The 22,800-nt window shown below is 42.5% G+C and overlaps 1 protein-coding gene across 3 annotated transcripts; it reads left to right on the forward strand.

The window, feature by feature from the left end:
- The first annotated feature begins 441 nt into the window (after positions 1–441).
- Positions 442–22,103, forward strand: LOC114795959 (uncharacterized). 3 transcript variants are annotated; one of them, XM_028989718.1, is made up of 11 exons: positions 442–661; positions 840–2,984; positions 5,321–5,475; positions 5,687–5,831; positions 5,913–6,119; positions 8,719–8,933; positions 9,325–9,455; positions 9,525–9,652; positions 14,464–14,578; positions 14,749–14,829; positions 20,291–22,103. In XM_028989718.1, the coding sequence occupies exons 2-11, from the start codon at positions 860–862 to the stop codon at positions 20,442–20,444; spliced, it is 3,456 nt and encodes a 1,151-aa protein (XP_028845551.1). In that variant the 5' UTR covers positions 442–661; positions 840–859; the 3' UTR covers positions 20,445–22,103. The 3 variants fall into 3 exon arrangements, with proteins under 3 accessions (XP_028845551.1, XP_028845553.1, XP_028845554.1); XM_028989720.1 differs by lacking the exon at positions 14,749–14,829; XM_028989721.1 differs by lacking the exons at positions 14,464–14,578; positions 14,749–14,829; positions 20,291–22,103 and adding an exon at positions 9,927–10,087.
- The last annotated feature ends 697 nt before the right edge of the window (positions 22,104–22,800 follow it).

Genomic DNA, 22,800 nt, shown 5'->3' on the forward strand with positions numbered 1-22,800 from the left:
TAAAGTCAGGCCATATTTTTAATGTATGGGCATGACTGAAATGGGACTGTGTGGGGATGCCAGTTTGCATTGTGCAATGAATGTAATTTTTGCTGAGAACCATATTAAGTTTAGAATAGTTGTATTAATTTCACAATTTCCCTTTTTCAACCCTTTCTAAAAACTGTTAGCTCCATTAAATGAAGTGCAGGCACCACAACAAGCAAATTGAGCTTAATGGGGAGGTCTGTATGTATGTGTTTGTGTGTCACCAGTGCAGGGAAGGTCTTTTTTTAAGATAGTAGTCTGCCAGTAATCCCTGACAGCAAGTAAAAATCATCAGGATTAATGCAAGCCCCTATTCATTTACCCCTCCCCCCTTCTCTCTCTCTCTCTCTCTCTCTCTCTCTCTCGTTCATCATTGGGTCCAATCCTATCTTTTTTAGTCTGTTGCCAGTTTCGCTACAGCGGAGATATTCATTTGTATGTTTTGATGGTCGCTATGAGGAACTGTATGCAAGTGTAGAGAGGTGTCCCCTTTCCAGCCACAAAATTTTCAGCAAGCTAAATTATTCATGGAGCAACTGGCAGGAGGAAGCAATTCAATAGTTTGACTTCAGCAGAAAGAAACGAAGAAAGAAGGAAGCAGAAAGAAAAGAAGCAGAAAGGAAAAAACATACAGGTCTGATGAGCATAGATACATTTTACAGACACTTTACTCATAATTGTTTACTTTACTGTGCTTGAAGTATCTTACTTTTTTGCTACTGAAGTGTAACATAATATGTGAAAAGATTATTTTGCTCATTGCAGTATCTATCTATTTTTTTATTTTTTATTTTTATTTGTTTCTGCCTTAGGAATTGTTCTTTACTTTGCAATGCTGGCTAACAGCAAGCAGCTGCCCATTGGCCGCTCTCAGAGCTGGGATACATTGGGAGGTACAGAGTGCCAGTGGGAGCGAGGTACAGAGAATGTGTATGAGCAGCAGAACCATCTTGCCAGCCGTCGAAATTCTCTGAGCTACTGTGGAAATGGAATGCGAGGTCCAGCATGGAATGGTCGGCAACATTCTGGTGCCCATCCCCCTGACCTGGATCTGAAACGTGCACCATGCACATACCAGGACACAGTGTACAATCCGGGTTTTATGGAGCTTCAGGATGTGAAAGGCAGGAGAAAATGTTCAGTGCCTGAGTTTACCAACCACTTTGAACGGCCCCCAGTGGTCCACCGCAGTTCTGTGTCCCACCAGAATTACTATCAGCAGGACCCAGGAATTTTTCCCAGACAGCTGGATGACCCACAAGGATTTTACAGAGGGACTGAGACTCACTCTCTAAGCCAGTTAGCCTCTCGTTGTGGTATGAGCCCTGGTTTGCATGGAGATGCTTCTCCTGTTCCAACATCAGGCCCTTCCACTCTTGAGATAGGGCGTATGTACAGGGAACCATCCACAACTGGCCCGCCTCCTCCGAACACCCCTGGCCCAAGATTAGGAGCCAGTCGAGGGCATGCTCCAGTTTGCTATGGCATGGAGCCTGTATCAGAACCACCATCAGCCTCAGGGCATGTAATCTTTAGCAACATTAATGGCCGGTTGTTAAACCCACGGCAGCCAGGTGCTACCTGCTTGGTGATGGATGCCGCATCTCAGGGCATGGATGCAGCTGCAATGCCTCGAGGTATGATGCGTCAGTCTTCAGCAAGCTATGATGCAACTGAGCCACAAATGTATCAGCATGTGCAGCAAACACAACACATCCAGTCGCAAATTCAGCCTCCACCACAGCAGCAACCATTACCTGCACCACTTCAGCAGCAGAACCCGTCACCTGTTCAGCAGCCAATGCAGCATCTCCAGCCCATGCAATCTGTTCTGCCTGTTCTGCAACAGGTTCCTCAACCGTTCCCACAGATAGAGCCACAGGTCCAGCCAGTCCAACCAACGGCAGCTCCACTCAGTACCCTTTACAATACTGCATCTCCTGCCATGCCTCCTCCTGCTGCTCCATCTACACTGGGAGGGCTCCCACCTCAGCCACCTGCTCCCACACCAGTTGTGGCTCCCCAGACCCCCATGGCTGCCGCACCAGGAATTGCTGATCCAGAATTTCTCACCCTGCTTCGGAATGAGGGCCTGTCTGAGAATACCATCACATCCCTTCTAAAGCAGGGCTTTGACAGCACAAGCATGCTGGTGGTGATGGAAGAAAATGACATCCATTCATTGGCACCCAACCTAGGTCAGGCTCGAGTGTTGTCCCGTGTGGCTCAGAGCTTCAGGAGACCTAATGAGACCCTCCATCTGTCCACACCTCAACAATCTGGTCTACACCAGCTCCCCTTGGCAACCCGTGGACGTTCTAACAGCTTTAGCCACCATACTGATTCATACCTCTCTCATCCAGGGATTGGCCTGGGCATGAATATGGGACTGGATGCCCAACAGCTGCTTTCTTCTACACCTATGCAGACTATTACTGCCAGGATTGGGGAGGCAATAGGCCGCCGCCCAAGCAGTGCTCCGTCTCAGCATCTGCTTGAGACACCCAGTGGTTATCCCACTGGAGCAAAGAACCCTGGGTCCTACAGTGGTCCAATAATGCCATTCCATTGTCGCTCTTTGTCAACATATGGCCCACAGACAGCTCTGGCCTTGCCATCACACATATCAGCCATACATCACCAAATACAACCTATACCTTCTCAGATGCCAGCTTTACCTGCACAACCACAAATCCAACAGATTCAACCCATGCCAGCCCAGCAGGCTCCCAAGGCTTATTCGACCAACTACACCATACCAATGGAACTAATGAAGCGGGATCGTACTCCGGCTCAACTTACCCCAATGCACAGCCCTCATCGCAAGGCTGGTATGACATCTATGAACGGGACCATTGTTCCTGTTGCAACAACTAATCAAAGCCTGACCAACCAGAAGCTCACCCGACGCACTGGTCCACCAGTTATTGTCTCAACCATGGCATCCCCTGACACAAGTAAATCATGCAGTCTTCTATCTTACTTCTTATCACTCTCCAATCTTCATCCTTGTGACATCTGTACTTGACATTGTACTGAATTTCATCAGCTAGACCAGGATCTAACATTATTATTCTTAATTTGATGGCATATACATCTGTGCAGTGGTTTAGTGTACATGGCTATGTCTGGATATTTGTCCCCTAATTTCATCATACAAAATCAGTACGTCAAGGGCTTTGATAGGAAAAAACATTGGGAAGGTAAGGGGACCATCCTATATATATATATATTCTGAACTCTGAAGAGTTTCTAACCTGTCGATATGGGTGGTGACAATGTGATCGTCATTGTGTGAAATGTGTGCTTTACTAAGTGGCACCTCAGGGATTTGAACCTGCAACCTTCTGATTACGGGTCTGCTTCCTTACCCACTAGGCCACCACTGCCCCCATAAGGTGATATATTCCCATACTGGGAGTTGATCCCGTGCCAACCGCTAGACCTGGGGTAGAAGACAGGAAGACAGGAAAATGGCCATAATGAACTGATTAAAAGTAGAGGCCGAATAGCCAAGTATTTTTTTATTGATTTTGCCAGTTTTTGGTTATGCAGAGGAATTAACTTTTGAGGTTTAAGCAGACCATTGCACATAACTGACTTGTTAACTTCCACATAACTAGAATAACAGAAGTGTTGTTGGGAAGGCAGGGAAGGGAAAGACTGGATGGTGATCTTTCCCTAATAATTGTGCTGTGAGAGAGAAGCTAGTGATGCTTGGAAGTTTAGTGTTAGAACAATTTGTATGCAGTGGATTTTGTGAAAAAAATAAATTCTATATTTTTAATACCAGAAAACATTTCTGACCCATGAACTAATCATTTTTTCTATCATATGTATATCATAATATTTTATAATTATTTCATAATATTTTATATTTTATTCTATCAGTTAGTTATTTGAAATCTGTACAACTCAATTGAAATAAAAAAATTTAATGTACAGCAAGATTGTTGGGAAAATTCAATAAGATATAATAAGATACTTCAATGAAGCAAATTTTGATTTAATCACCAACCCTGCACTGACACCAATTGCAGGCTTACTCTACCCTGGAAGGGGGTCCTTATGTATCACTCCTTTCCAAGGTTTCTTTCTTTCTTTTTTCTCTCTCCTAGAGTTTTTTTAGTGGAGTTTTGAAGAGTGCAGAAGAGCCAAGTGTGGGGGGTGTCAAAGCCCACTGAGACAAAGGGCTACAAATAAATGTTGTTGTTGTTATAATAATTAGATTTTTTCCAGACATTTATATCAAAAGCCAAATTGGTGGCAGCATCCTACTATCAACAAATGAGTGCCATCACCAAAAACAAAAAGCTTTAAGAAGTAGACAGGCCTAAATCTAATTAATTTGTGGGATGACCTAAAGACAATGGTGCAATAGAAATGCTCTTACAATTTGACAGATTTGGACCTCATTTGTTAGGCAAAGTGTCTAGATGTGGTATGATCAAAAGGCAGAATGTTGTAATTAAATCAAAATGTAATTAAAAGGGAAAATTAAAATTATATGTTTAAGAGAGCGCCCACAAATGTAATCATCTTTGGTTTGTTTTGTATTAAAAACAAAATTTTATACAGTAAGGGTTGAACTCTTTTTATGTCATCTGTATGTAGGATGACTTTATTGTGGAAATGTGGACAAGAATTTTAGCTCTGCAAGTGAACTCCAATGGGGGCAGATGGGGGAGGATGCAAAAGAGATGAAGAGAGGGATTACAGAGGAAATAAAATCCCTGAGGCCATCTGCAAACCCAGATTGAGGCCATTGAATTGGGTGGGTGCACGTCACAGTGTAATCCCTCAAGAATAAGTGAAATTATTACATTTGCCATTTCATATTTAGACATTGCTATGTTAAAAGTGCTTTTGGTGTGCTTTTTTATATAAATATCGTAAAAAATACTCATAACTTCACAAAAATGGTGATGGCTTAAATGCAGAGGACAAATTTTGTTGTGTGCAGTATATGGTGCGCTGTGTCTCCTAATGACAAAAAATGACTTTCCTTTCACTTTCCCTAAATGTATTCATGTGAACCCTGTGCTGTGTACTCATTTCTTGTCCTTCATTAAGGTGACCAACTTACTGGTTGTTAGTTGGTTCACAATCCTATAATCAAATATGGTAAAAAAGGTGTTGTGTCCCCATTGTGAAATTCTTTCATCGTCATGAAAGTCTATTTAGAAACCTTCAGATTTATGAAATATTATCTGTTCATGAATAACAACATTTGGTCAATATTGTAGATTGATCTATATTTTAACATTCCCAATTACTCTGCCCTTGAATGTAGGTATGATGCCTCAAATTATGAATGGGCCAATGCACCCACGGCCACTGGTGGCCCTACTGGATGGGCGGGACTGCACAGTGGAGATGCCCATCCTCAAAGACCTGGCAACTGTTGCATTTTGTGATGCTCAGTCCACACAGGAAATCCATGAAAAAGTACTTGCACATACACATGCACAGATATTTTAACAGAGGCTTACTGTGTATCACAATGACAAAAACCCTTCACATAATTTCTTTACATTTTTTAAATACTTTTAATTCTTTGCTTTCCATCAATGAAAATCATTTTGTGTTTGGGGAAAATGACCCTGTGGTTGTGATTGTAAGGATAATGCTGTAAAGGGTTTGTATTTGTAACTTTTAGGTCCTGAATGAGGCTGTGGGAGCTATGATGTATCACACCATCACCTTAACACGAGACGACTTGGAGAAATTTAAAGCTTTGCGCATTATTGTTCGCATTGGAAGTGGTTATGATAATATTGATATAAAAGCTGCTGGAGAACAAGGTAAGGACACAAACTACATAATATGAATAAAATTGTATCATGCTATCATGTTTTTACAGTGTACTTTGTATTGCTTGTTAGGTATCGCTGTCAGTAACATTCCCTCTGCAGCTATAGAGGAAACGGCAGACTCAACCTTGTGCCACATCCTAAACTTGTATCGCAGGAACACATGGCTGTACCAGGTTCTTCGTGAGGGCACATGTGTTCAGAGTGTTGAACAGATCAGAGAAGTGGCATCAGGAGCAGCTCGTATCCGTGGAGAGACACTTGGACTCATTGGATTTGGTGAGAGAGGAGCAGCAGCAGAGACATACTGATGATGATTAGATACAGTGTTAGGAAAATTTTGTTCTTCATGGGAAACATCCAGTTGACTTATTGGACCAGAGTTTAGAAAGTTTTTATTCTTATTCAAGGAGACAACTCAGCACAGCAGTACAGAATTGTATGCAGAGGAACAGGCAGTCTGTAATTTTATACAGTCGATATTAGAAGGCAATGTGACAATGTGATTAATGTGACACTCATATATGAAAATTGATTAAATATGGTTATATGCTGGTTAAAGAAATATAGTTAAATAAAATGAATTTACTACAACAGTAAATTGAAATCAATAAAGATAACAGTAAAATGACTGGTGAATATAAATGAATATAAATAAATAAATAATGAATATAGAATTAAGAGAACTGATAATGATAATGTAAAGTAAACATTTAAACTATTATAATGACCAGCACATATAGATATTTTAAATGTGGAGATATGAATTTTTCATTTTCCACAAATGAAACCAAATTGGCACCAAATCAGCCATTTGAACAGTAGTTGTCACAACACCAAGAAACACCCAGGCACAATATTTTATCTAAGCATTACAGCATTTATCAGACTTACAATCAGTAGTTACAGGGACAGTCCCCCTGGAGCAGCTTAGGGTTAAGTGTCTTGCTCAGGGACACAATGGTAGCAAGTGGGATTTGATCCTGGGTCTTCTGGTTCGTAGGTGAGTGTGTTACCCGCTAGGCTACTACCACCCCAGAGTTATACAGTTATGTTTAACTTTAGAACATGAGACAGTTGTGTTAAATTAACCAAAGTTCTTATATAAATCCATGACAGGGAGAGTATCTTTTTTCAGTGTATAATTACAAATAGTTTTAATGGCTTTTATTGACAATTACATCACGTTTATGTAAAGAGTCAATATTTGTAGTGTTGGACCTTTTTTTCAAGACCTCTGCAATTCGCCCTGGCATGCTGTCCATCAACTTCTAGGCCAAATCTTGACTAATGGCAACCCATTACTTCATAATCAGTGCTTGGAGTTTGTCAGAGTTTGAGGTGTTTTTTAGTCCAGCCATTTCTTGAGGATTAACCATAAATTCTCAATTGGATTGAGGTCTGGGGAAATTTCTGGCCCTAAAATTTCAATGCTTTTGTCATGCCGGCGAGCTGATGGAGGAAGGAATCGCAGAGGCGGGACATAATGGTAATGATTAAATATTGAAACCTAAATGGCGCGGTGGCCGGAAACAGGGGAAGCAAAGGGGAGAACAAAAACTAGCCCGCAGGCATGTGCCGATTGCCAGAACTCAACACAACTTAACACAACCAGATGCAGGGTTCACTAAAGAAAGTCAGTTCACAAAAAATATCACAGCCCCACCCAGCTGCTCCACAGGGTCTTTAAAACTGCCGTCCTGATTGTGCACAGATGAGTACCCGGTGCTGTTGATCCTAACAGATTTGTGGCCTGTGCCACTTAGTTGTCACATTGGCCTTATGGCATGGGCCTCCATCATGCTGGAAAAGGCATTGTTCTTCACCAAACTGTTCTTGGATGGTTGGGAGAAGTTGCTGTCAGAGGAGGTTTTGGTATCTTTCTTTATTCATGGCTGTGTTCTTTTGGCAAAATTGTAAATGAGCCCACTCCCTTGGATGAGAAGCAGCCCAACATATGAATGGTCTCAGGATGCTTTACTGTTGGCACAAGATAGGATTTATGGTAGCGCTGACCTTTTCTTCTCCAGACAATCATTATTAAAGATGCCCCAAACAATTGGCAAATGGCTTCATCAGAGAAAATGACTTTATCCCGGTCCTCAGTAATCAAATCTTAATGTTTTAAGGATATCCTGTCTTAAATGCTTTTCTTGAAGAGAAGTAGCAAAGTCTATCCTCACTGGGTGTGCAGATGCACTTACTCTGCTGCTGCCATTCCTGCCATTTTGTGGCAGGGCTGAAATGCAGTGAAAACAGGGTTTTTAACATTAAGTTCATTTTCATAGCAAAGAGGGACTTAGCATTTAGCAATTCATCTGTTAACTCTTAATAGCATTCTGGAATATTTTCTCTTCATTACATTCTGGAAGCAACAAACTTAGTGAAAACCAGTATTTGTTTCATTCTCAAAACTTTTGGCCATGACTGTAGTCTGCATCTGATCCCTGTAAAGCAATTGAAATACATAGCAGATAAAAAATGCTAAGCAAAACATGGGGCAATGGTGGCCTAGCGGTTAAGGAAACAGCCCTGTAATCGGAAGGTTGCCGGTTCGAATCCCGATCCGCCAAGGTGCCACTGAGCAAAGCATCGTCCCCACACACTGCTCCCCAGGCGCCTGTCATGGCTGCCCACTGCTCACTCAGGGTGATGGGTTAAATGCAGAGGATAAATTTCACTGTGTGCACCGTGTGCTGCTGTGTATCACAAGTGACAATCACTTCACTTTCACTTAATTCTTTGTAAAAAATTGGATTTCCTGGGTCAATCTTGGGCAAATAATGTTTAAATTACAGCAGTAAATTTAACAGCAGAGACTATTAAAACAATCTGCTTAAGGTTTTTTTTTTATGTGTGTGTTTGTGTATGTCCTCAGGCCGCTCTGGGCAGGCAGTGGCAGTCCGTGCAAAAGCATTTGGCTTCAACGTTATTTTTTACGACCCATACATTCAAGATGGCTTGGAGCGGACACTGGGAGTTCAGCGCGTTTTCACACTGCAGGATCTTCTGTATCAAAGTGACTGTGTATCTTTACACTGCAATTTGAATGAACACAATCACCACCTAATCAACGACTTCACCATTAAACAGGTGCATGTTCACTAGTTCTAGGGTGGTAGTAGCCTAGTGGGTAACACACTCACCTATAACCCAGAAGACCCAGGTTCAAATCCTACTTAGTACCATTGTGTCCCTGAGCAAGACACTTAACCTGTAACTACTGTAACTACTGATTTTAAGTCGCTCTGGATAAGGGCGTCTGATAAATGCTGTAAATGTAAATGTAGTTCACACAGACTGACTGTATCCAACCAATAATTGCAGTGGGGCTAATGTGAAGTTTATTGTTTATTTTGTAAATTGAGCAAAATTATTCAGATAAACTTTTACGATATCATTCACAGTCTTTTCACACAATGGTGTTTTATGTATGGGACTGCTTGCTGACCCAGTGTGTTCATGTTTTTTTTTTGTGTTATAGATGCGCCAGGGTGCTTTCCTGGTGAACTCTGCACGAGGAGGACTTGTGGATGAGAAGGCCTTGTCTCAGGCTCTTAGAGAGGGAAGAATACGTGGAGCTGCATTGGATGTCCATGAATCTGAACCGTTCAGGTGAGTATGCATGTAATTAAGTGAAATAGAGAGAGAAACAAAGATAGATGTTTTCATCTCTTGTTGTAGTTTTAACCAGGGCCCTCTGAAAGATGCACCCAACCTGATCTGTACCCCTCACACGGCCTGGTACAGTGAGCAGGCCTCTCTGGAGATGAGGGAGGCAGCAGCAACTGAGATACGAAGAGCTATTACTGGTAAGTTAATTCATTTAAACCCACTTGGGTTACAAATACTCTATAACTAGAAGACACAAGTATAATTTAGCCTGTAGTGGAGCTGTTTGCACACTGCTTACCCACTGCTGAAAATAGGACCAAGTTTGCAGAGGTGGTCTTCCCTGCTGTGGAACCAGTAGTGAGGGTGTTGTCAGGCGACATCTAGCCTCCAGTCCATCTCTTCTTTGCTGTTCTTGTGCTTCTTTCTGCTGTTCTGACTCTTCCTTTGCTCTCTCTGGTGTCACCCTGGCAGCCATGAAGATGGTGCAGAGGTCTCCTGACCGGTGTAGTATCTCCACCCCTTCTCAGTCTGCTTCCTCATCGCTGTCTTCCTCACATTGCTCTCCCTCCCTCTGACATGGGCCTTCTCTTGTGGTTCAGAAGGTGGGGAATAGGTGGTGATGTCTTGGCTTAAAGGGCCCAACAGTAGGCCTCCTCTTCACTGATGTTGTCATCATCTGACTCTTCCTCCAAACTAGTTACTGCAAGTATTTATCAGTAGTACCTCCCCTTTGAGTTTTGGGCCCTGAACAGGGAGGTCAACTTGGGAGATGAGGAGCAGTGTTGGAATTCTTGGATCAGGCCAGAATTGTATATGTTCTGGACTCGATCCCAGCTTTGCCACTCCAGTCTGCATGCCCACTCAGTCAACCACGTACTGGAGATGATTCTGCCACTATTGTAGGCCCAGGAAGTGAAAGTTATTAATTGTCAGATGTGACACACCGCAGCACAGCACCCAGTGCACACAGTGAAATGTGGTCTCTGCATTTAACCCATTCCCTGAGGGAAAAGTGGGCAGTAGCGGTGTTAGAAATTATGTAGAATTTTTTGTTTGAATAAAAAGCCAGCCCTAGTTGTGAGTTTTATGTGGAGAGATGTTCACAGCAGGTCTGCAGAAAAGTCTCTGTTCTGCAGTACGAGTACACACTACTTATACACAAAACAGAGTGGTTACATTCTTGTGCTTGTTTTGCATGTTGTGACTGGGTGCCATGTCCAGTTCATGCTGCTCGGATTTTGTAGGTCACTTCATGATGCTGCTTGGATGTCTTGAAGCTTAAAGACGTGATAAAAACATGAAACAGAAGTGTCAGGACCTAAATAGCTGTACCTGTAACAAAATCCTTCAATTATTAAAAATAACAATCAAACATATGAGAAGAAAAATCTCAATGCTTGTAAGTCACGCAATCTCATTCTCATCCTCTGAGTCTGAAAACTATTGTTCTTCAGCTGGTGGTGCTGAGGGCAGGAGGTAATCCTGTTAAGGACTTAACATTTGGGCTGCCACTCCTTTTTCGATTGATCATACTATGAGGACTCAAACACAGGGACTAATGCAGCATCTGCAAAGGGCCAGCAGGTCAACAACACAAATCATGGACACGAATATGGACACTTTAGGGCCTTTGACTGATAGAACATGGTGTCTAGCCTTCTCCACATCAAGGTAGCTACACTAGAGTTTGCTAATTCCTCCCTCAGGGTGAGCAGACCTTCTAACACCTTTGTCATGCTGCCATTTGTGTTATTTGGGATGTACATACAACAGGAGTCACCAAACAAGGCACACACGCTTGTTCAGCCAAAAGCATGTCAATTGCCATGCGGTTTTGCCAAGCAATCACACAGGTGGCTGACCTCTGTTCCGCCAGACCTTCCAATGCATCATACGTAGTTAATAAGCCATTGTTGATTGTAATATATACTGTGGCTGTGATCCCTCTGTCCCAAGGGCATTCCTGCCATGGTTTGTTGCAAGGAGGGTGGACTACCTCTACCTGGGGGTGACTCTAGGTATTATTCTGCCCTGTGGCTGCAGTCAGCCATTATTTCTTCCTCTAAAGGGGGTTGGCCCAGGAATTTCTTGCAGTCTGATGTGTGGATCCATGCAGCGCTCTGCTACCTTGACCGCTGTGTGGGTGACTAGTAGGGTCATCCACTGTTGGCTTTGACACGAATGTCATCTGAATTCTTACACCAGCACCCATTTGCCAGCATTGACAGAGTGGAGTTGAACCTCAGTCAAGCTCAGAAGATTCGTCTTTACTCGATTGTGCACTGCATGAGGGTTCTGTAGAGAGTTATGACAAAAGAGAGCATAACATCATCACATGATTCAGTTAACCTTTTTTCTTTTTTAGGGTCAGGCAGCTCCAACCTAGTCCATAGAGGACTTTGTACAGGCTACACCTAAGTCTGGTGCATTGGTGCATTCTCATGAGCATTAAGAGTAAGGCCTGGGCAACTTAGTCTGGGCGCAACATTTAGCCAATTTTGTTTTGAGTGTGCCATTTTCTTGTTCCACAGATCCAGTGGCACAGTGTTTTAAGGGATACCCCTCCCTTCAGTACCCAATGGGATGGCGGCCCCACCCCCACCATCCATTGACTAAATTGTTCTGGCACGTCAATAGTTAACTCTTCTGAAGCTTGGACATAAGGTTGTCCCTGTAGATTGATGGGACATTGTTAAGATAGAGAAAAAAGTTAATAGGCATGTATAATGTCTCCTATAGTGCATAACAGTGGTTGTGTAAAAGGCTCACATGAAACTGAGATTAAAGTGATGGCAGGTGAGGGTGTGAGTGCAATTGCCATATTTAAGTGTGCATATGTGTGTGTGATGTCAGGGAAAACTGACTCACGCAGACCCTCCACGTTTGCAGGTCGACCCTCCTTCGCTAGACTTGTTTCAGTCAGCAGAAGAAGAAGAAGGACTGGCACCTCGTCCTTCGTGCTGAGGGCCAATTGTTGTTGTTGTAATAACCTTGAGGCAATTTTCTATTCTGTTTAGCTGCTGGCATACAACTATGTGTCGTCGGCACAGCAAGTTAATACTGTGTTTACAAATAACTTGACCTAAAAGGAAGATGTATAAGGAAAATAGCAACAGACCTTAGACAGAACCTTGTGCAACACCACACTTAACCTTACTATGTGTAACGGAATCTCCAATTATGCCCACCAACTGATATGGATCAACAATGTTGCCAGATTGTACCTGCTTTTAAAATCGTATTTTGAGAAATATTATTTCCATTCTGACATTGCTTGGAAAATTTGCTTCAATAAAACATATAATCATAGACTGTATATATTACGTATAATGCAACATTTACCTACAAAAAAATAGTAAAAACATATTTCTTTGAATAGAAAGCACAGAGATTCTGCCGGTACTCAGTGATGAGGACTGGGTCCAGAATAAAGCGGTTCGGCACAGGTCGTGGGCAAGCGGTCTTTTGAGGACTGCTCTCACATGCTGGAGGTGACCCTGTGGTGGGGTGGTGCACACAGCATGGCCATGTCCCCTAGCCGGTGTGGAGGGAGCTTTGCTGCCTTTGTTGTACTGAATATAATTGCCCGGTTGTGATAACAGGGGGTACAGAGATAAAGGACTGGGGTGGAACCGGTGGTGCCGAGGACACTGAAGGTGGTGTTTGAGGTTGGAGACACTGACTGTGGCAGCGTGGACCCCACTCACCAGACCTGATGACCAGGAGAGGTGAGGCTCAGGGGCAGCCAGCCAGGGAAGGCCCAGCAAAACAGGAGAGGTGACGATGGGGATGATGAGGACCTGAGGGTTTCGCTGTGGGCGTCCATTCAGAGACGCAGCGGGATGGTGTGGTTAGTGATTGGGCCAAATGCCACTGGCTGGCCATCCATGGAGGTGATGGTTACCGGGCGGTGAAGATGCTCAGGTGGTACGTGATGTTGTTCTGCATAGTGGGACTCCATGAAGCTACCCACTGCTCTGGAGTCCACAAAGGCTGTGATGGTCTTGTTTTGTGTTCCCCATTACAAAAGTCTGAGCCGGGATGGTGATGTGATGGTGCTGTGACTGGGGACCTTGACACGAGAGTGCCACGAGTGTGGTTGATGAAGCCGGTGCCCTGCGGACAAGTGGCTGGCAGTCTAGCTGCATTAGCGCTTCAAAAGATTTAGGCATCTCCCTCCAAACCATCTTCTTGCGAATACGGGGGGCCAGATTTGCACCTGCACGGCGTACCACACAAAGCGGTGAAATTCACGGGATTAATGGGCTCAGTCATTCTGTCATGGGGCTGTGGTGTGACGCAATGAAAGAGTGAATATCGGAGGAAACGGGGAATCAAATCGCAAGATGGGTGGGTGAGTCTCCACCAGGTTGACGCTCACATAACTGGCAATTTTGCTGTGTGAGAATGAACAATGGAATTTAGCATGTGAAAATGTAGGAAACAGTGATTCATGCTTTTTCATTCTTACACTCCACCCGGTTCCCTCAGGTCTTCAGAACAGAGACTATTGTCTGTTCCTAGGACTCATTACAGACTCAGAGGTGAAAGGGCCTTTGCAGTGGCTGCCCCATGTTTATGGAATGATGTACCAATCACTGTCAATCACTGCGTTTAAACACTCACTTTTACACCCTGGCTTTTAACCCAGTGTTAGGAGTTTCTTATATGGTGTTCTTATGGAGTGTTTTATGCTGTTCTTATACATGTTCTTATGCTTTTATGAAGTTCTTATGCAGTCTTTTACTATGTTGTCTTAAAAACCTCTTGTTTAATAAAAAAAAATAATTTTATTCTTTTTTTTTCTTTTTTTATTCAGTTGATTATTTTTACTGAACGTTTTTTTCCATATCTGTCCAGTCCCTGCCAATTTTAATGTACAGCACTTTGGTCAGCTCCTTAGTTGTTTTAAATTGTCTGCTGGTGCCACAGGGAAATGAGGCGATTGGAAGACCCAGGTGATCTGGTTGTGAACAGCTGTGTTTCTTGCCTTTTCTTTTTTCTGCAGGGCGTATACCAGAGAACCTTAGAAACTGTGTTAATAAGGACCTCTTTATAGTGGCTCCACCCTGGGCAATCATGGACCAGCAGGTGCTTCCAGATGTCAATGGTACCACATATAGGTGAGCAGCCTCTTCTCAATCTACCCATGAAATAGAAATAATCATAAATAGTCTGTGTTAGATTATATTTCCTAATCTGCATGAAATATTGGTAAAAAAAAAAACTGAAAAAATCCAAAATATCCAAATAATTCTGACAATCATATCACTCAACAACTTTTTGTAACCAGCCGCCAGCCTGGTCTCACCAAGCCTTCGTCATGCCCGTTTCACCTAACCACTGAGGCCATTCATGCTTTCAAGTCCTTGAGGTGGGTGCTGGCGCTGTTCTCTCTAAATGCGGTCCGGACCGGGAATTGCACCCGTGTTGCTTCTTCTCGCGGAAGTTCACTCCTATGCAGCGGCGTTACGGGGTGGGGGACCGTGAGCTACTGGCAGTCAGGTGGGCACTCAAGGAGTTGCGACACTGGCTGCAAAGCTGTGACACCCCCTTTCTGGTCCGGACCGACCACCAAAACCTTATCACCATCAAAGCTGCCAAACAACTCAATCCCCATCAGGCAAGGTGGGCTCTGTTCTTCAAACAATTTAACTTCCTGATCTCCTATCGTCCCAGTTCCAGAAATCAAAAGGCTGACGCACTGTCCCGACAGTGGGCTCCATATTCGACCCCGAGCCCATTTTTCCACCTCACCGCATCCTAGGTCCTCTCCAGTGGATCCTGGAGACTAAGGTCTGGGCTGCCTAGGCATCCGACCCTGGCCCGGCACCCCACTGTACGTCCACTGTACATCCCCAACACCTGCCGGTCCAATGTGCTGCACTGGGGCCATTCCTCTGTACTCTCAGGCCATCCAGGATGTCAACGGACCCTCTGCTTCATTCACCGGGCGTTCTGGTGGCCTTCGTTATGGCAGGATGTACAGGCCTACCTTGACGCCTGCAACGTCTGTATCCGGACCAAGACTCCCAACACTCCCAACACTGTTGGTCCCCTGCATCCTCTTCCCATTCCTCGTCGCCCCTGGACCCACCTCGCCTTGGACTTCATCACTGGTCTCCCAGAAGCCAATGGAATGTCCATCATCCTGATCATAGTGGATCACTTCTCCAAGGCGGACCACTTGGTCGCCCTGCCCGGCCTTCTTTCCTCTGCCACAACTGCTGACCTCGTGCTTCAACACGTCGTCTGCCTCCATGGGTTCCACCAGGATATTGTCTCCAAACGGGGACCCCAGTTTGTCTCGGCTGTGTGGAAGGTGTTCTGCCGCCTCATTGGTTCCACCTACAGTCTCTCCTCTGGCTACCACCCTCAGACCAACGGCCAGGTGGAGAGAATCAATCAACAGCTGGGACGATACCTGCGGTGCTTTGCGTCAGAACATCAACGCACCTGACCCCGTTTTCACCTTTGGGCGGAGCTGGCCCATAACCTGCAGGTCTCCTCCGCCACCGGCCATAGTCCCTTCGAAATCTGTTATGGCTTTCAATCCGCCATCTTCACTCACCAGGTGGGGTCCCTTCGGCCCGTCAGATGATCCGTGGCTGCCGAAATGCCTGGAGAACAGCACCTCAAGCTCCCTAATGCGAACGACAACATTCGTGTGGTGTTGCGGCTGACGCCGGTTCACGTTCGCAGAGTAACTCAGAGGGAACTTACCTGTCTCCTTGTGTTCCATCGCACCGAGGTTCCTAGTCTCCTCCAACACGTGCTCCCGTTCTGATTCCGGTGACCGTGACACCCTGCAAATGATTCTTATGAACCAGACAAAAAGAATCCAAAACAACAAATGAAAGAAAATTTAAAAAATTTGGACAAAACAAATATAACATTTATTTTACAATAGGTATCAAAGCAGGATTGGTATTAAAAATCCATCAACATGGTGCACTGAAGAAAGCATTTGTCCACTATTTAAGATATCGCACAGTGCAGGGTAGTTTTGGAGCATAAATCTTTTTTCTAATTCTCAGTAGACTGCAGGGAAGAGTGAAGAGGAGTAATTTGGTCAAATGTTTTTCCTGTAAGGATTGTAGCAGCTGCATTTGGAACCCTTTTGTGTTTATTGAGAGATGATACAGGGCATCCAATAAGTAATTCATTACAGTAGTCATCATTACAAATTCATCCATCAGATTTGATGCATTTTGCATTCCATGTTCATATTTTACAATATTGTGGAAAAAAAAAACACTTTTACTTCTATGAGTGTCAAAAAGAGATATCTGTTTGTGATTGTGACCAAAGTTCATAACAGACGTAGATATAGTGATTTCAGCACAATCAATACAATCAAATTATTTTTTGGAGAACTTAACATAATGCCTGTTTACCTGATTACTAGGTCTTGATCACTCACAGCTGAGACTCATTAAACTTGAGTGATAAGGGCCCTTTATAATTACCTGCATGACTCATATCCTGTATTGTCTTTATGGTCTTTTGTTTTTCTGGCCATGTTCACCTCCTCCATCACTTGTGCCAAAAACTGCACCCCTATGCCTTGTTTCCAAACCTGTTTCCACAGGCCAAGCGCCTCCGGTCATTCTCCCATGCTCTTCCATTGTCTACTCCCCAAGCGATGACTCGTTCCCCTGCACCAAACATGTCTGCAAGTGTCCCCCCAAACTCACACGTGATCGGCAGCAGAATATCACACTAGTGTACCACCCTGGTGACAAGGTGTGGGTGTCTAGCCAATGCCCAAAGTTTAGTCCCTGATAGGTTGGGTCACTCTGAGATATGTGTCAAATCAACCTGATTGCCTATGAATTATCCATTTCCTGTACCATGATGGTCAGCCCGGCATTTCTCCCTACTCCAAAAAGTACCAAAATAGGGCTAGGCGATATGGCTGAAAACTGTATCATGATATCAGTGTTTGATATTAGTTGATATCGATAATTATTAATATTTGCTATGACCCATTTAAAATTAGGACCAAGAGAAAAATATATTACATTTAAACATTTTTATTTTAAACTTAACCTTCCTCTGATCATAATCCCCTCAGTTATTAAGACAGAAATGTCAACAACATGGAAAAATTTAAATGTAAACATAAGTCTAAAGTCACAATGAACACTGATCTCTTAACATTTAAGGTGTAAAATGAAAGAAATGTAAGAAATGCTTAATGAAGTGTAATAAGTGTTAAATATAATATAACAGAGAAACCTGAGAATTTTGTGCAAGTTTAGTGCCTGGATGTAAATGAACGTGGTCGATAGCCACTCTCACCACAACAAATGAGGTCCAGGCCTGCACATGGTTAAAACTCAGGCGACAGGCTTGGGAGAGGGCGTGACCGAGGCAGACCTGACATGACACAAACAAACTTCTTACCAAACACATTTTATCACACATTTTAATCACGTGTCTATCGCAATACATATCGTTATTGTTTTATTGCCCAGCCCTACACACAAAAAAAAAGTTGTTGAATGAACGTAACTAAATTATGGAAAACTTTTCCATCCAATTGAATTGCGTTTTTCTAACAAAATCTAACCAGTTTCAAATGATTTGTTGTAATCTTGTTATATGAACATAAATTTATTTAATCAAAACCAAAAACTAAAATTTGGTCATTCCTACTTGATAATGTTTTGCCATGCCTAATAGAGAAATTCTGGTCAGATTAACTAAATTTAATTTCGCCATGCTTAATGAATAAAATATAGCCATATTAACTGCATTCAATTTTGTCAGAATGTCAACTACACAAATTTTTGTCCTGCTTACAAGATATAATTATACCTACATAACATAACAAATGAGACACTTTAAAAATAAGGTCCAGTAAATTAAAAAGTATTTTTTTCATAATAACAATAAAGTGTACATTTATAGTCTGCTGTAAATAAAATATGAACAAGTCAATATATTTTGGAAAAATCTTTATTTAACTCAAACAAAAAATATATAATAAGCAGTAACCTCTGCTCAAACTAATGAGCAAAAAAGGAAAACAATTTCACTTCAAACTGCAAAATATCAATGCAAAATATATAGTGCCAGTACAAAAGCACAACAATCCACAAAATAATCAAATCAAGCAAAAAAATATAATAGGCAGTCACATCTGCAGATTCATGCTTTATGACATATATGCCCAATGTGGTCTTCTTAATGTCTGCCTCAGTGCTCTCCTCTGAGTCCTTTGGGGAAGAAAAAGTAAACACAATTACTGTTACACAAGACAGGGCTCTAGAGTGCGACCAATTTTTTCGGACATGTGACCTAATTTCTCAATGGTGCGACTAAAAAAAAAATCAAAAGTTGCACCGGTGCGACCAGCCGTTCGAGGGGGTAAAAAACGAAACTCAGTGACTCTTAAAAGTTGTATCAGCGATACACTCGCTGCCTGCCCCATAAATCGGCTGTGAAAAAAATGCGTCGGTATGGTCAGCCTAGGGTCCGAGATATGCCACAAAAAGCAATCGGTGCAACCAACCTTTCCACAGAAAACAAACAGTGTTCAACCAATCACCGTCAGGGGTTTGGTGTAGTGGACTTTCGCTCTGCCTCCCGCACATCCCTGCACCAGTACGAAAGTCCACAACACCAACCCCCTGACGGTGATTGGTTGAACACTGTTTGTTTTTCTGTGGAAACCGATAGTTTTTTTGGCGTAAACCCGACGTACAGCAATGATGTCGCATGCGCCCAATTTGTAGGAGTCATCGCAGATACACTGAAAAAAAAAAGACGTCTGTGCAAATTGCGAACAGTGCTTCTTCATCCGTTTCGGCTGACGACGTACATCCGGTTATCCGTACATACATCCGACGTACATCCGATTAACGAAAAATGTTCATGTTGACTCAACTAGAAAAAAATTGTAAACCTATTTTTCTCTAAATTATGTTAACTAAATTAAATTCAATTAAGCTCAAACGATTTTAATCAATATTTAAGTCATATCTTCTCATTTTAATTACTTAAATTGAACAAACAACAAAAATTAGTTTTTTGAGTGTACTTGAAAAATTTGTCTTTGCTTCTTCATACTTTCATTATTCTCTACTGATGTTTTCTCACTAATGAATTACTAATGGTTCCCCTTGTACATGCCCCAAAGTTGCTAGTGTGGGTACATTTTGCCTGCTACATAGACATTAGTTTGTATATTGACAAGAATATTTAATAGATGTTTGAAGTCAAAGGAGGTCCCGGTGTTGTCAATGTAATCTCTTCTACTTCCAACACACAACACACTCTCCCCTTTCACAATATTACAGTCTCCAATCCCTGCGCCATTCCTTCCATAGTAAAACTATTCGAACCCTCCTCCGATACACATGGTCTTTCTTCCACCTTATCTCCTGCATACACAATATATTAACCTTCCGTCTCTCCATCATATCAGCCATCTCACTCTCAGTCATGCTGCTAAGTCCCTAGCCGCATTCCTCTCCTCCTGCCTCTGCCTTCCCCTCTTCTTCTTCTTTAACCAACAGCAGTTCAATTTCCACTAGTGGGCAGCCAACTAACAGTACTGATGGCTAGGCCTTAACCGATGTGGCAGGTGCCATTGTAATGAGATAGTGATTGATGCACAGATCAACACTTGTCAGAGAATAACATACTGTTGACATACTGAGCACATTTAGAGTATAAAGCTGTAGTATTTCCTCTATTACTATTGACAAAGTAATGACTATTGAATTACTATAGTACTTACTAATAGTACTTAATTTTTTTTTTCACTTGAATACATTTGCCAGTGTTTGTGTTGCAGTGTTTTGACCATTGTTTTTCTGGCACAGGCATCCTCCTGGCATGGTGTGTGTGTCTCTGGGTGATGAACTAGAGGATGAAATGCTACCCATTTCCCAAATGCTGTCTGTGGGTGCCCATTATTCCCGGGCTTCAACACCAAACCGGCTCCATAAATCCTCCAGCAGGCTTGCAGAACCTTAGCTACAGAAATCCAGGGACGTACTTTCACTGAGGTTTACCTAACTCAACCATACCCATCCAAGCAATGTGCCCATGGCCAAAAAGACAAAAAACAGAAATCTTAATCTATAGCCCATTTCATTTGAACTCATTTATAATTGATTCTATGGTTCATACATCTGTTGTTCGGAAAGGGTTGAGAGAACACAATTAAATTACCATCCATGTGATTTAGTTTACATCGCTCAACTAAATGAATAATGAGTACATATGCATCCCTTTCCTGCGCCCCTGAACTTTGTCGTAACTGTCTTGATGTGAAATGTGACACAACAAAATGTGTGCTCTGCATTTAACCCATTACTTTTGTGAGCAGTGGCCAGCTATAAAAGGAGACAGTGCTTTAGTCAGTGGCACCTTCCGATTCTGTTTCCTTACCTGCTAGGTAACCACTGATGTTTTTTTCCATTATGTTCTTTTTAATATCTTGGCCTCTTTGAAAGCCCAGATATGGATTGTCAGAGGTGGGTAATTGTATGGGCCATAATATTTTGGGACAGTTATCTATGCGAGACAAAACAAAGCTCTTAACCAGAGTTTGAACATCAGTTAAATGACAGAAAGAGACTGAAGTGAACAATGATGCTGAAATAATAAAAAATGAGAACAGAAGTGGGTTTCAGAAGTGTACCATCAATATAGATATTGAAATTGGATTCCTAGTGATAAGTAAGTTATGCTCTACCAGCAACACTTCAGTTTTATTTGTTAAAAAAGTTATGCTGCATGGAATGCAATGGCAATTGAGGCCATGTCTACAAATAATACATTTACAGAATTTATCAGACGCCCTTATCCAGAGAAACTAACAATCAGTAGTTACAGGGACAGTCCCCCTGGAGCAACTTAGGGTTAAGTGTCTTGCTCAGGGACACAATGGTATTAAGTGGGATTTAAACTTGGGTCTTCTGGCTCATAGGTAAGTGTGTTACCTACTAGCCTTAATATAAACATTTTTTTGATTAGCCTCAGTAACAGGTTTGTATGGTCAGTTATTTTGGACAGGGGTTGCTGGTTCAAATCCCAAACAGCCAAGGTGCAATGGAGCAAGTTCCCACACACTGTCCCCACACATGTCATGGCTGTCATGGCTGCCCACTGCTCAACAAAGTAATGAAGACAACACATTTTGTTGTGTGCGTTAAACAGCATGGGCTTGTTTAACAATGCATTCTTCTGACAACTGAAACCCAGTTGTGGTAATTTTTTAGCATTTTTTTTATGTAGGAGGATAATTCAACCCTTTCTGAAACTCCCCATGACATGTTTGTTGAAGACATTATAGACATTTTTGTTTTGTAAACGTGACTGTAACTAGAGTTGCTGGTTTACAATGGCAACAATATACCTGAACATTTTCCTAGGTAATTTAAAGCAAATGTGATTTGTGGTGATTTCCAGTTTTTTATGCATATATCTGTTTTACGTTTGATGTCTCCATTTGTAACCTATTCTGTTATAGTGCAGTATGTTATTTCTAAAGCACTGAACCTATAGTGGGCAGTCATGCCTGTTGCTTTGTGTAATCAGGGTTTATGTAGAAAAAAATGTTTACAGGAAGTACACCTAATGTGTATAATGTATGTAAATTATTAAATAAAACAGTATATAACACAGTCACCACTGATGCTGTCATGGCACCAGCACGGGACCAGAACATGAGCGCATGTAGAACAACAACAACAACATTTATTTCTTATATAGCCCCAAATCACATACAGTATGTCTCAATGGGCTTTGACAGGCCCTACAGTTGTCACCCCCCACACTTGACCCTTCTGCACACAAGGAAAAACTCCACAAAAAAAAAACTCTAGGAGAGAGAGAAAAAAAAAGAAAGGAAAAAACCTTGGGAAGGAGTGAGAGGGACCCCCTTCCAGGGTAGAGTGAGCCTGCAAATGGTGTCAGTGCAGGGTTGGGGATGATATAATAATAAGTCCTACAGTTGAAGGGTTGGAGAAGTCCAGAATGTAGTCAGTGTCATGGTCTACATTACGTGTCCATAATGATATTACTGGTCCACTTGAAGCTGTAGTTGTAACGGTGGTGGTGGCTGTGGTGACCCTCTGGTTCGTTTTGTAGAAGGAACAAGGAACCCTGGTGTGATTGGACATAAGGAGGAAGGTAAATTTCATACGATTTAATCTTCGAACGTGAGCCAGCGTGAGCCGCAACACCCTATGGATGTTGATGTTCACATTCTAGGTACAATTGGGGAATAGACAGAGAGATGCCTCTCTGGAGCTTGGTTCCTGGCTTTTCTCTCTCCAAAACATGTCAGCATGATTTCATTGTGTTAGTCATCATATACAGAATA

The sequence above is a fragment of the Denticeps clupeoides genome, chromosome 8, assembly GCF_900700375.1.
Source record: "Denticeps clupeoides chromosome 8, fDenClu1.1, whole genome shotgun sequence".
NCBI classification, from domain to species: Eukaryota; Metazoa; Chordata; class Actinopteri; order Clupeiformes; family Denticipitidae; genus Denticeps; species Denticeps clupeoides.

Bases quoted from the DNA above. Each gene is read 5' to 3' on its own strand.
- LOC114795959 (XM_028989718.1), top strand. From the start codon at position 860: ATGCTGGCTAACAGCAAGCAGCTGCCCATTGGCCGCTCTCAGAGCTGG. The intron at 6,120-8,718 runs GTGAGAGAGGAG...GTATGTCCTCAG, and splicing joins ACTTGGACTCATTGGATTTG to GCCGCTCTGGGCAGGCAGTG. The intron at 9,456-9,524 runs GTGAGTATGCAT...CTCTTGTTGTAG, and splicing joins CATGAATCTGAACCGTTCAG to TTTTAACCAGGGCCCTCTGA.